The sequence below is a fragment of the Hippichthys cyanospilos genome, chromosome 1 (genome assembly GCF_059441005.1).
Source record: "Hippichthys cyanospilos isolate Australia breed blue-spotted pipefish chromosome 1, RoL_Hcya_1.0, whole genome shotgun sequence".
NCBI lineage: Eukaryota > Metazoa > Chordata > Actinopteri > Syngnathiformes > Syngnathidae > Hippichthys > Hippichthys cyanospilos.
The window spans coordinates 22,315,001-22,329,905 of NC_142369.1; the positions used below are offsets into that span (position 1 = coordinate 22,315,001).

A 14,905-nucleotide genomic window follows, 5' to 3' on the forward strand; every position below is an offset into this window, starting at 1 on the left:
TCACCTCTCAAATAAAAAAAAATGCTACAACTGCCATTAACAATCATAATAATGATAATAAAATGTTTTCAAATATTGAGCTTTTCCAGATATCCCCAATATAGTTAACTCATGCGAAAATCCATGTTTCACTTTCACGTATATTGCTGCATGGAAATGAGTGATATCTCCACAGTAAAACATCAGAATTATTGCCTTGCAGGAATGATTTTCCTGCTTCTATACCTGGGACATCTGTCGATGCCACGCTATATTTAGAACCCAATCATACTGGTTAGCGGCCATTATGGGCCTTGCCGTAAACGGGTGACAGCTGTAAGTCACGCCAGTGATTGTTTGAGCATATTGACGACCTGTAGGGAGTTCATTGAGGGGAGATTAGCTCATGGTTGATGTGAGCCGAACAAGGCCTTTCTCTGAATTTATGTGAATATGGCATTGCTCAGCGGTGGAGTGTTTGCCTCCATATATATATATATATATATATATATATATATATATATATATATATATATATATATATATATATATATATATATATATATATATATATATATATATATATATATATATATATATATATATATATATATATATATATACACATATATATATATATATATATATATATACACATATATACATATATATATATATACATATATATATATATATATATATATATATACATATATATATATATACATATATATATATATATATATATATATATATATATATATATATATATATATATATATATATATATATATATACATAGTAGAATCAACAGCGGAGCGTTCTGTCTATGACTCGTCACCATTTTTAACCCTCAAACCTGGTCTACACTAACCCATAACTGCGTCCTCGAGAGCTGTGTCAGAATATGTTATTCCACGTGGTGTTGTGCAGGCCCCCTCGTTCCCTCCCAGTCCCGTTTCTCCGCTCCGCTTCGTGGTTTGTCTGCAGCTGTGCCTCTGTGCAGCAGCAGAGTGGCCTCTCCGAGCACCCGGTGTCTGATGTCGCACTAAGCATGAGAAGAATGTCATTGACGTCAGTGCAGTCGCTGTCAGAAAGGGTAGCACCCCAATCGCTGACACCCCAGACAGGGAGAGTAAACGCGGAAGAAAGAATACAGACAGGCAAGACGAGTGTGGGAGGGGAAGGCGGATTATTGTGACAGAAACAGGAGAAGGAGGATAGTGTTGACAATAGCCATCGTGACATGGGAGCTTCTTGAAGATGAATGGGCATCCTGTTTACGCTTTGTGGGACCACAGTGACACAGTTGTCACTTGATAGCAATGTCATTTGTCATTAAAGCCCCAAAGGAAGGTGACGCAGTGCTGCGATACTTTGTTCGGGGGAATTTCCGAAGATAATGCCCCAAAACTCACAACATCTGGACTTCAAAGAAATCTGCTTCAAAAGACAATAAAAGTTGCAATTTAAACCAAATCCTGTGTGACCTCAGTAGAAGAAGAGACATAACAGCATGTGTAAGGGCAGTGGGAGGTTTTCACTTGTGATCAGTTATGTCGAGAGCAATTGTCATCTAAAAAGATGCTACGGCTCTGTAAATACAGTCGCATTTCCTCGACCCGACAGCTGTCTTCAAGGAATCGCTGAATAAATGTGAAAATCTCCGCTGTTACTCCTGTGAAGGCAGCATGGAAGCAACAAGCACGATAGACTAGTGTTTAGCACATCTGCCTCACAGTTCAGAGGTTTGTGGTTTGAATCGCCGTTTGAACCTTTTGTTTGCATGGGCTGTTACTGTTCAATCTTTTTTAAAAACAATTATCCAATCATTTACCTCAGTAAATAATCCGATAATCAACCCACTTGCCCCCATCTCACAAAATTATTGAATTTGATTTTTTTTTTATTTTTTTTTTTGCAATCTCCTTGGTGTGAACATCAGTTGAAATGAGTGGATAAAAATGCTCAATCTTTGTTATGGATGTATTAGTAGCTATAACTACTCATTTAATATCTTTGATACATATGAATTTGACGGCTGCAAAATTTGCCTAATGTTAATGTGTTACAAATCGGGATTAGCAATAGCGCGTTAGCGATTGCCATTTAACGTCAAGAAACACTATTGAATAGTTAGCAACCTGGGGACGTTTTGTGCTTGACTGCACGCTAGTGGTTAAAATTTGAACACCTAAAATCGAAGCAAAGCTGCACAAGTAGCAAAAAAGCCCAACAAATTGACTCCGTCTGTAAAATTGATTACGATCGCCTATGTTTTCAGTTTAAACTGAAAATATACCAGAACAATATATCCTATATATCCTTATAGATAATTTGATTATTCAAAAAAAAAAAAGGGCAACATGAACCACCCGCCCTGGGAAAAAAACAAAGACAAAAAAAAACCAAGCACATGCAGTGAAAACATATCATAACATGCAGTAACACCCCTGGCTAAAACCTAGATATTTCATCCTTTTTCTATAGCCATTTCCCCTCACTAGGGTTGCTGGCATACTGGTGCCTGTCTCAGCCATCTTTGGGCCGTAGGTAGGGGACGCCCTGGACTGGTCATCAGCCAATCACAGGACACATAGGGACGGACCACCATTACGTACCCAATCACACCTAAAAACAATTTAGAGCGTCCAATACGCCTACCATGCACATTTTTGAAATGTGGGAGGAAGCCGGAGTACCCGGAGAGAACCCACATGGGCTCGGGGAGAACATGCAGACTCAATGTAGGGAGGTCAGAGCAAGCTGGAACTGAACTCTGGACTCTAAAACTGTAAGATGGACACGCTAACCACTCTTCCACTCTGACACTCCTACCTAGCACTCCCCTAACATGCAAAGCTAGCATCTGTCGGTAATGTATTACAATAATTATCTTGCTACATTTTTTTCCATTCGGACATGGCTTGGTGGCATGTTGTGGGTATTTTAAAACGTTATAAAATGGCAATAGTTGAGGGTTGTTGTTTTTTAAGCAACAAGCTGTGTATATGTTCCTCACAACAACAACAACAACAAAAAGCAAAAGGCTAATATTCGGTGGATTGGTCCATGAATGGTACATGAACTCAATATGTTACCTCTAATGTTTCTATCACATAGCATTGAAAACCCCTGGCTTTGGCCTCTATCATCACTCGTGTTAGTTTTTCAGCTCCTCCTGCTCAGTATATTTGTATGCTGATCATATATTTGCTGTGCACGCACACGCTACAGAGCACAAGCTCCCATGCAGCTGTCCTCCTCCACTTACAATCCAGTCCATGTGTTGTCACCCTCCCTTCCACATCTACAGTGCAGTCCTCACAGGCTTTACGTACAGCACGTTTTGGCTACCAGGGACGCCGAAGCAACAGCAGCACGACCCCCCACCCGCTCCCCCAAACCAGAGCCCCTACCTCCATCCCTTGACACTCACAGCATCTGTCTGGCTAGCATACAGGAATCTATCCTGACGGAAACCATGGATGTTTTTATTTGCGCACAAGGAGGCTGAAGCATCATGTGCTAGTGTTACGTGCGACGCGTGCGAGTGTGTTTGCATGTGTGTTGGGGTGTGTGTGTTTTGTAGTCATGTCAGGATGCTTCGACGGAGAGCCGAGTCGGTTGTGAGCCCCCCAGTCGGATTTGATGCACCTCCATCCTCCCTCCTCCCGGCCCTGCTCGGCAGACTGCTCTTCATCTTGCTACATGACTGAAATCACACCTTTCATATGAATGACATTGTGGAGTTGTTTAGGCAGGAAGTGGCGTGAGTGTGTGTGTGTGTGTGTGTGTGTGCGCGCGCGCACTCTCTGCTTGTGCAGCTCTCTGGCTCCGATGGCTCATCGTCGGTACCCACCGTTAATATCCGGACACCCTTAATTCTTCTGGCGGGCATCACATCCGTCTGACTTGCCGAGAAGAGGATTAAGGATTTGGTTCTTGAACACAGGGACCCCAAGGCCTGTGTCTCTTGACACACCCGCCCCCACCCCACACACACCCCCGAACGCTGGACCGTCCAGTATGAAGAATCACCCATGTGTCTACTCGTGGTATCCCAGCTTAACCGTGTGTGGGGTGGGAGACCCCGGGCCTGGGCCGTCCACTAGCCCCCTGAAGAGGGCCCTTACTGACCCCTTACCGTCCTGTCTCGTCCCCGCAGAGGAGGCCTACCAGAAACTGGCCACTGAGACTCTGGAGGAGCTGGACTGGTGCCTGGACCAGCTGGAGACCTTGCAGACCAGACACTCAGTCAGCGAGATGGCCTCCAATAAGGTAAGGATGACCACAAGTAGCTTTGTGTACTGTTGATCTTCGTACAGTGACCCTGGCTGTTTTACTCAATTTAAGAAAGTGTGTGAGCTTTTGTTTCAAGTTTGAATCCAAGAGAGCTTCATGTAAAAATGTCGTGTTAGCTTGATTATTCTCGATGCCTTGATTGGTTGTACAGTAAACAAGCTTTGTTTTCAGTTGTCTGTAAAGGCTGGGGGATGTTAGCTATGGTGTTTATTGGGCTGGAGACCGGTGTTACTAACTCATAGAAATAAATGAGTTGGCCTGTCATCTTTATCTCTCTGACAATAAATACTATGTAATTAAAATAAACCATTGATGAAAATACGACGCGTTGTAACTGATTCACGAGCATTATTCTGTATTGTATTATGGCCGGTCACTCACTTAAGAGCAGCTCGTTTTCTTGAACACTTTTGTGAATATCGGCCTTACAGATGCCACCTCCGCTGTGGGTGTTGTGTTAAGGTGTTTATCATCTGATGAAGCTATATGATATTATAACGAATATAGGAATGAGTGACTGCATGTATAATGATGAGTGATTCAACTGTATGTACGATGACCTCCATCTCTCCCTGAGGGGCATCTCCCCTTCCTTTAAACTGCCCTCTGAGCATCAGCTTTACGGATTTTTCCATTCATTCTTAAAAAGTAAATGATGGAACTTGCTTACAATAATAAATGAAACTACTGTATAATATGTGCTGCTTTTGCCTCTAACGCCATCGTCAGCTTTACATACTGTATGCCCTCTACAATGAGTTTGTAGAGAAGGCCATGTCATATTACAGCTGCACCTTCCATTATTTATTTATTTAATGCAGAGGAAATGTCTTAATTTAAAGTACATGCATGTGCCATATGTTTTGTTTTTATGGGAAGAAGCTGCTGGTGACATAATTAGCCTGGGGCTGCATTAATGGACAAGCTTTCGCGGGATGAAGTGAAGTGGAATTCTGAGCTCTAATTTCAACCAGGATAGGTCTATGGAAGACACTGAATTTGTCTGTGGGTGTAATGATAGTGTGCTGGTGGGATAATTTAAATACCCCTTTTTTCTTATATTTCTCCATATAAATTAACCTTATGTAAATTACTGTTCCTAGGACTACTGTGGTACTGTATCGCAATGTCAAGCATGATTGTGGCTTGCAATTTTTGGGGGTTATTTATGGTTTGAAAACCTTTAAACCATTTACCGCATTTTATTAGTCCTCAAATAGCTTACAATGAGCTGAGAATTGTCTGCGTACTTGTGGAATTGCGGTGAAACCTCTTTGTAATGCTGTGTAACAACACAAGCTAAACGTAGCTCCTCCCCAACTTGCAAAGCTCGCGTGTCAGTCGAGATGCAGCTCTTTCATGTTTTCCTTGACACCAATCCATATTTAGATGGGACTTTGGTGGCATTTTGTGGAAGTTTGACTGAATGAGTTACAATTTAGAAGTATAGAAAGAGAGTGGGAGCAATACTAATAATAATTTTGGTGCAGCAGTTCAGCATTCGCGCAACAAAGATCCCCTTTGAAAACTTTAGACACTTCAGCATGGTGGCCAGGGTCTTGTGTTGTGCTGACTCTGTGCCGTCTCTGTTCCTACGTCACTAATGCCCGCCGCTCCTCTATTAGCATTGTCAGCACGTTGCTTGTGGCATGCCAGCGATAGCATCATCGCGCAGCCAAGGAGCATTCTCAGTCAGTGTCACTGTGTGCATGTGCAAGCATGGGTGTGCGTGCATGCGTGTGTGCAGCATACCTACTCTGAATGCTGATCATCTGCGGTGATGACAGATCTTGTGAAGTCACTCAAAAAGATGGGAGGTTGGTGGATTAGGCAAATGGCAAGACAAAGGCACAAAAAGCACTGATGTCGATTGGTATTGCACACGTGAAATCATATAAATGCTGGAATATGTGGTGCCCCCCCATGCCACCAGCCCCACCACCATGCATCTACTGCTTTACTATATCTGGTTGCCACGGCAACAGCTACAGGCCTACAAGCGCTATCACATTGGTCCTGAAGCATTCCACTAAAGATGAGGCCCTTTCCTGATTTGTTGAATATGGGTCCCAACCATTTGATTGACATCCCGCAAAAGAACTCCCACTCTGCTGTTTTATTGTGGAGATGGCAGGTTTCACTTTGAATGTTTCAGTTAAAAATTGTTCAGTTAAAAATAAATTTTAGAACACCTTCTTACTGTACAAAACATTCAGGAGATATTTATTAGTTGAAAATGTATATACCATTATAAGGAATCCTCCTATTTGCGGGAGCTCCTTCCAATGTTTGCAGGGATTTTAAAACAGACATTGATTGTTTAATAATTAAAAAAAAGTATTGGAGTCTGAGGCCAAAAGTTGATTCAAATACTTCAATACAATCAACCAGCTCAAATTTATTTTTTGCGAACAAGACTAAAAAAAAAACATTTAAGAATCTTTATTTTAATATAAAAATACAAGGACCAATGTAGCATATTAAAAACTTATGTGACATGTCATCCTTTACAACTTACCTTATGCTGCTGACATACCTCCAAAGAGTCAAATGTATCATGTGAAAATTGTTCAATTGCTTCATCTTGGGTTTCATGGAAATCAATACCCACAATTAAGTTCAAACAAATATCAATATCAGACATTTGTTTTGTACAATTTAATATGTTTTATTTGAAGGACGATACCACCACATACTGTCGGTTGAGCCAATGCTTGTATTAGTGCCAAAAGTGTGGTATGCAGGCTCCCTCTAGTGGCGCACATAAAGACTACTACATAAATGCTGTTCAGTTGTATTTAACCTTACAGTTCAATGACCATATATTTAATCTGTTAGATATGTGTCTTATCAAGCATTTGAAATGTACTTTTTGGATTCAAACCTCTGTTTTGAGTTGTAATTCTCAAAACTCCCATTTTGACAACCCGTGCGCAGTACAACTGAGCAGTACCTCTCTTGCATGATACAGGAGGGTCGGAATTATTCTTGAAGAAATTTTTTTTTATTCTTACAAGTTGGTGTTAAAAAGAGGAAATTGGTTAAGAAAAATCATTTATGTGACTTAAAATATAATGTGAGGTACAGTATATATTCTCTGGACTTAAATTTCAATTGAGGACCCATATACTCAAGTAGATCACAGTTCATTTGGTTAAAAAAAAAAATAGTGGTCATATAGGGTACCTTTCTTTATTTCAGTGCCAATCCCATTAACATGTGCAAGTGTCGTTTAAGGAAGGAGTTGATATTTTTGGTCAGTGTGCCAAAGAACAAATTGCTTTGGGGGCCTGGCTCAGCCTGGTGTGACACTTTGCAATTTGTACCCGATACTTTTTGTTCACACCTTCTTTCCCGCTTATCCATACATATAGGCGTGCATTCAGAGCTTGTGTGTGTGCGTGCGTGCGTGTAAGTGATTATGTGTGTCTGCGATCTGCATCGTCTGCTCTACTGTAGTTGTAAATGTCTCTCTGCTCATGGTGTCAAGTCAGATGAAACGTGTTTGCTCCCTTTTCAATGCATTTTACCTCCTGACACTCACAATACACACACGCACACGCGCACACACATTATGTTCTACGTAGCTCCCAAAATAGGCCTCACCACTTTGAAATTGAAGTAGAATTTCCAATCCAGCTTGTTCTGGCCTTGCTTGATGGAGTTTGCATGTTCTTCCTGTGCCTGTGCGGGTTGTTTCCAGGTACTCCCGCTTCCTCCCACATTTCAAAAACACGCAGGGTACATGTATTGGACACTTTAAATTGTCCTTATGTGTGATTGGGTGTGTGAATGGTTTTTCATTCCTGCGTGCCCTGCAATTGGCTGGCCAATTTGTGAATATGAACGCAATGAGCATAAGTAAAGCACAACTTTACTTTACCGGAAACTAGCTCTCTTACTTATATTTTGGCTTTGATGTGATATTGCTCCTGTTGAATCAGACTGCATTGTGTGTCTGTTGTCACTTGAAAATGGCGTCCCTTGGCCCATTTACTAACTCGTAGCTTTCCAAGTCATATTTGGAGAAACACTGAGTCAGGGCGCTTTGCTCTCACAATCACTCAAACACACATTTTTACAAATCACAAGTTATGCATGTTCAAAAGAGCTCACTCTAGCTCTGCTTCCCATTTGGCTTAGATGTGATACTGTTTCAGATGGTCGTACGGCGGTCAACTGAACAGAATTCTTTCAAGTCATGGCCAAAGAAATTCTGTGTTACCTCTTTCACTGCCAACCCATTTGAAGTCCAGTCAAAAACCTGGAAACGCTTTCAAGTTCAAATGGTCTTAAAGGAACAATGTGTAAGATTTAGACAGTTTTTCATTAAAAAGAAATAAATTAAATGGTTAGAAATTTTAAACTTTGCAACTAAATGTGTTCTTAACAACAAACAGTATGTTTTAAACTAAATCGTAGGTCTAGTTATGGGGCGTGGCACTCCCCCGGACACTGCTATGTTTGTTATACCTACAGACAACGGTGGATACAGCACCTCCTGCTGTCCTTAATGAAAAACGGTCTAACTCTTACACATTGTTTTTTGTAAGAATGTTGATGTGTGTTAATACAGCCAAAATTTGTTTGTTTGTTGATCCAACAACTTGTGACTGTGTGGATAACAAGCTCATTAATATTAGTTCTTATCGTCATCGCGCTATATAGCGCTGCCCTTGTCTGCATTTCGTTTGTTCGCATTTTCCTTTGTGCCGGGTATTTCCCTTGAAATGAATAGCTTTTGTTATTACGTTTACAGGCTACATTTTTGTACATTTTGAGCCCCCCCCCACGGTGAAAATCTCCAACGTTGTAACAAAACAAAACAAAACAAAAAAAAGTTTCAAGGGCTTTTAATGTTCTTTTTGTTTTCAAATGCATTTGACATACAATATAATTAATACCAATGATATGAATAAATATCACTAAACTCACAAGCTTTATCTTGGGACACATAATTCTTAAATCAAACATTCCATGGAGGTAATGACCTCATTAACACATACACATAGCAATAATAAAACAAGCAAACTTTGGCAGATGGTGCAATTTTTGCCCCGTTTTATCTGTTGAGAGATCAACCCGCATTAGCTTTTAAACGCTTAAAATTTCTGATGACGTCCTGACCTTCTATTGGAATTTACTTTTCAGTGGTCTTTCAACACACCCTCAGAGTTTGAGCACAGGTATCTTTCTGGTACTGGTTGCTATGGAACCTTTGGCAATTTTTAACTACCTCCATGCATTGTTTTGACGGGAATTCATTGTAGAATTGAAATATATACTTACAGTAAAAAAGTATTTGCCCCCGTATTGATATGTGTGTTTTTTCTGCAACTTATCCAACGAATATTAATATCAGTCTGAGACAACCCATTGATGATTTTATATGATTTTTATACAAAGCTATCTGACCTTATGTGAGCGCCCCCTGAACCGAATAGTGCGTTTTGTCACCTTTGGCAGAAATAACTGAAATCAATCAATCGTTTGCATTCATTGCTGATGAGGCTTTCACACGTCTGTGGAGAAGGTGTGCACAAGATCTCAATTTAACTTAAATCAGAATTGGATCGTTGTCCCGCTGCATGACCCAAGAGCGCTTGAGTTCCAGGGCTGTTGTACACAGCAAAATTCCTTTTTCCGCCTGGGTTTTCCCCATTTGTGGATAATGGCGCCGACAATGGTACGCTGGAGCCTCCAAAGGACTTATGGACAAATTAATTTGGATTGCGGCATGATGCACTTGGTCTTGCCATTTTGAAGCTTACTTGACTTTGTCAAGACAGATTCTGTTTAAGGGATTTCTCGATTCAACAAAGGTGGTGGCAATCAGGATTGTGAAATTGAACATCTTTCCCAAAATTGTGTTTATTTGCTTTTTTTTTTTATTCTCACGATTTAAAGCGGGGGGGCATGGACATTACTTTTTCACATAGGGTGAGAAATGTTTGTCTTTTTTCCCTCTTTGTAAATAAACTCTTTTTTTTTTTCATGAGTTGTCTCAGTAAAATCTCAATTTTCAATTTTGGCACTTGAGATCCCTCTTATCAGTTGGTCACATTTTTAATGTTAGAAATGATTCTTTCAGTGTCAGTGCCAGTGTCAGTCTGGATAACGTCAGGTCAATTTACAACAAAAGGGAAAAAAAATACAAATAAAAACACTGAATTTGAAGGCATTCCAAACTTTTGACAGGTACAGTTCAGAGCCGTCTATTATTTAAATGTACGTAACTGTCTCACAATAGGACAAAATATAAAATGACTTACACTTTTTCGATAAAAGCCAGGGAAGGATTTGCCGTATTTTCCGCACTATAAGGGGCACCGTCAATGAATGGCCGAGTTTCTGAAAAAAGGCATATATAAGGCGCACTGGATTATAAGGCGCACATAGAGTTGAAAAAAAAAAATACTGGCTGGGGTTGCATTATGCATCCACTAGATAGAGTTGCGTTATGCAGCCACTAGACGGTGCCTTACTAAAGGGAATGTATTTAAAAACAATCAGCAAAGTCATCAAACGTTATTAGAATAGAATATAAACTTTATTCATGCAATATTAGCGTTGTACTAAGAAATATTTGTTATTAAAAAAAAATCTGATAAAACAGAGAATGCGTTATTAGTAATTGCTGTTTAACTACTAAACAGGAGCCGCAGAGCGCAGAATAGATCCAGATCAAGCCATGCACTTGCGAACGCTGCGTAGCAATCCTTTTGATTTTCCCCTCGGCATGCATTATATATTTTTGAGCAGCTATTTCAATATGGAGCACAAAGAAGTTATGAATAAACGAAAGTCAGGGACATTTAAACGACAAACATGCAACGGTATGAGTTTGAAGCCAAGTGCGTGTGAAGGCTGGCAATGCTGTCTTTTAAATTTTTTCCTCGGCGTGCATTATATATTTTTGAGCAGCTATTTCGATATGGAGCACAAAGAAGTTATGAATAAACGAAAGTCAGGGAAATTTAAACGACAAACATGCAACGGTATGAGTTTGGAGCCAAGCCAGGTGAGGGCGTGGCACCGCTGTCTTTTTAATTTTTTCCTCGGCGTGCATTATATATTTTTGACCCGCTATTACAGTATGGAGCACAAAGAAGTTAGGATTAAACGAAAGTCAGGGAAATTTGAACGACAAACATGAGTGTGGGGCCACACACTCTTAAGTCCTCAAAAAAAAAAATCTGGGCCTGCAAATCAAGTTAATTAATTGCGCTGGGCCGTGTCGGCTTTAATACCCTCGGGCCAGGTCCGTTTGAACTGGATTTTTTAGGCATAAACTATAGTTTATGCAGTCAGCAAATGATATGATCCATATATAAGGCGCACCGGATTTTAAGGCGCACCGTCAGCTTTTTAAAAGAAATCAGGCTTTTGGGTGCGCCTCATTGTGTGGAAAGTACCGTACTTGATTGTTCAGTAACTACTGATTTCACCTGATGAATTCTTTCACTTGTCTTTATTCTGGCACGCTGACATCATCCCAGTGACTCAGGGTTACATGTGAGCTCAGCTTTCTTTGATATTGGACCACGTTAGTCACAGCACTGTACACGACGGCTCATGGTCATGATCGTGATCACGCACCTATGAATATGCACACATATGCCCCAGCATGGAGGCGCAGGACTGTACATTTTCCACAATTCCTGGCCAATGGCGCAGCAGGTGACCTCAAGTCTGCTCGCGTCTAAACCAGAATCAGAATCAGAATGCAGCTTGAGTTCATGGTCCGCTCGTGCCGGGAGCCGATTGGTCGCCGTAGCGTGAGGAGCAGGTTGCGTGCCAAGCGGGGGAGGTTGGTGTCGCTCACTCCCAGCCGAGCCGAGCGGGCAGAAAAGAAGAAAGGAAGGCAGCCAGCCCATGATACAAATATTCCGCTGCCGTTTCATCTCCGTCCGGCGGTGGCCCGTCCGCTTTTTTTTTTTTTCTTTTGTTCGTTATGACGCGTATCCCGTCTCCTTCCCGCATCCCTGAGGAGGACACACGGTCGTCACAATGTGCTCCCGTCCGATCTTTGCGGGAGTCACATTCCAGCTGATGTTCCTCAGCGGATGCTAGCAGGAGTTGAAGCGCCAAGAAGACGTTGGCTGAACTTCTTCAGCTTTAATCTTTCAGAACTCTGCACGTTTCATTTTCTCTTTGGTGGATTTCACTTGTTTTGCCAAAATGCCTGAAGCAAATTATTTATTCTCGGTGACCTGGGGATACATTAAGGTAAGATGTGAAATAGTTTTATTGCAAATAATTTTGTTTTCATGATCTCATATTGGGCACTGATTGAAATACTCATTTTTTCATTTTTGAACATGTAATAAGATACTTTTTTCAGTGTATTTAGAACCTTTTCTCCCTTCACTTTTTTTATTTTGCAAACAAATAGAACATACACGTTCAAGGATACTCTTTTCCCCATCAGCTCTGTGTTAGCAAGTCTTCAGAGCAATAAAAATATTGTTGCTTCATAATGTCATAATGATAACATTTTTTTTGTTTTTTTACAAATACATTTTGTTCAAACTTTATTGTTGACAAGGTCACGGTTGATTTGTTAGTCATGGTTAATGGGTTTTGTCAGTTGTTAGGGTTTTGTCCAATGTTTATTGTAATTTAATTTTTATTTTAATTACTAATAATATATTTACAATTATATATGTGGTTCTCATTTGTATATGTAGAGAAATGCTATTAATTTGTGTGTTTACATATACATATTATATATATATATATATATATATATATATATATATATATATATATATATATATATATATAAAGGTTTTTTTTAATGATGTGAATTTAGTCATCTCAAGGGCGCATCTTGTGCGTCATACAGCTTTTCAGGTTTGTCCTAGGTAATGAAGCACTAGTTCATATTCATTTATCTTTTATGTTTTTGAGTCATGTGCATTCATCAGTTTTTCAGCTTTTCAGCATTCAGTTTTTTTTTTTTTTTATCACAAATGCGCTCTTCACGTAATCCTTTGTACAGCCTGTGGGGGAAAAAAAACAACATTTATTGTTGTTCAGTAATGGGGAATAGCATACTCAATACCTCAGTAAGCAATCCAACAGCATTGTAATGCTCTATTTCAAGTGATCAATCCCTATTCATCAATACGGTTATATGATGTGTTTAGGCCGAAGGAATTGACTTTTTAAGACAAAAAGCATTTTGTTGCGTAATTTTGCTCTTGAAGCTCTACGGAAAATTGTGATTTCAAGCACCCTCTATCCATCAAATCACAAAGCCGTTGCTAATAAATGAGCTCCTACCACTTCAATTAGACTCAGGTGACGTAAGGGATAGACACACATTGACTGTTACAGAAGGAACGCTGGCTCTTTTGCTTTTTGAAATGCTCCCTGCCAGGTCAAAAGTATGATGACAAAGCTTCATCGCGTACCCTAGCTTTACCCTGGTTGTCATGGTAACAATAAGCAGGTTTACCATAGGTTTACCAAAATGTGGCTTACAGGAAGACTTTTAAGAGAGAAGCATCGAAAACATGCAGGATAGCCTTGAGGGCTGCTATCATGCATCTTTTTCCATCTTGCTCTTCCTAACACATTCCGATGTAACACAACATGTAGGATACCGGTCCTCGAGGACTGGGGTTTGAGACCCATGCTTTTTCATAGATCTGATTGCCTGGATCTGATCCGACTGACATGTATTTTGCTTTTCAAGTAAAATTGATGACTGGATATAATAACTATATTCATAATTTGACATTGAACAGATCTGCAAAATATGATATTACAAAAACGAGCTTGTCCATTACGGGGGACGTTATGTGCTACCATCATCCATTTCTGGTTTTCATCCCCTGACTGTTCACTGTAAATTGTTTTAATAGATTTGATAGGTTGTTCCGTCTTTTGATTCGATTGGTGATTTTTTTTTTTTTTTTTTTTTAACTCACTGATCGATGATCGCTCCAAAATCCTTTTGCGTAAAGTCAAGTTGCGGATGGAGTGTGTCCCTGCTGACATGAGGTGAGATGTGTATGCGCAATGGTCTTGGCTGCAGCGTTTTACAGTTTCTGTCAAAGGCTTCAACCACAATTGATTTTTTTTTATTGGTTTCCATATTTATTTGACAACAATATTGACACATCTCATGATTGTAATCAATAGTAGGTTGGTCTCAACCAATTGGTTCATGCTGTTAATATGCAAGTCTGCGCTTCCAAATCTATGAAAAATGTTTGGGCATGGTGAAGGAAGGCCCTTTGTTATTTCTTCTGGTGTTCAGAGCAGCGTCCATAAAAGTGTGCTTGGGGTGTAGTGTGGAAGAGCAACAACAAACACCAGTACTTCATTCCGTATCTCTCCACTATGTTCATGCTTTTGTGCGTGTTTGAATTCCGCGTGACGCGTTCCAATGGAATCCTAAAAAACAGATGTATGTGTTGTTTTGCAGTTCAAGAGGATGTTGAATCGGGAACTGACTCACTTGTCAGAGATGAGTCGTTCTGGGAATCAGGTGTCTGAGTTCATCTCCAGCACCTTCCTAGGTGAGACAGGTTTTTCAATGTTATAAAGAATATAGCAGCAGTTAACTACTTTTGTCTGTTTCAATATTGCAGATTTTTTCTTCTAATAT

General features: G+C 40.1%; 1 protein-coding gene across 4 annotated transcripts in view; it reads left to right on the plus strand.

Moving 5' to 3' along the window:
- Nucleotides 1-14,905, plus strand: part of pde4d (phosphodiesterase 4D, cAMP-specific) — a 156,667-nt gene that overhangs the window by 130,946 nt on the left and 10,816 nt on the right. For all 4 annotated transcript variants that reach the window (XM_088431111.1, XM_088431120.1, XM_088431129.1 and 1 more), the window contains exons 6-7: nucleotides 4,148-4,260; nucleotides 14,723-14,816. In XM_088431111.1, the coding sequence (XP_088287237.1) occupies nucleotides 4,148-4,260; nucleotides 14,723-14,816 (207 nt within the window). The remainder of the gene's footprint in view (nucleotides 1-4,147; nucleotides 4,261-14,722; nucleotides 14,817-14,905) is intronic.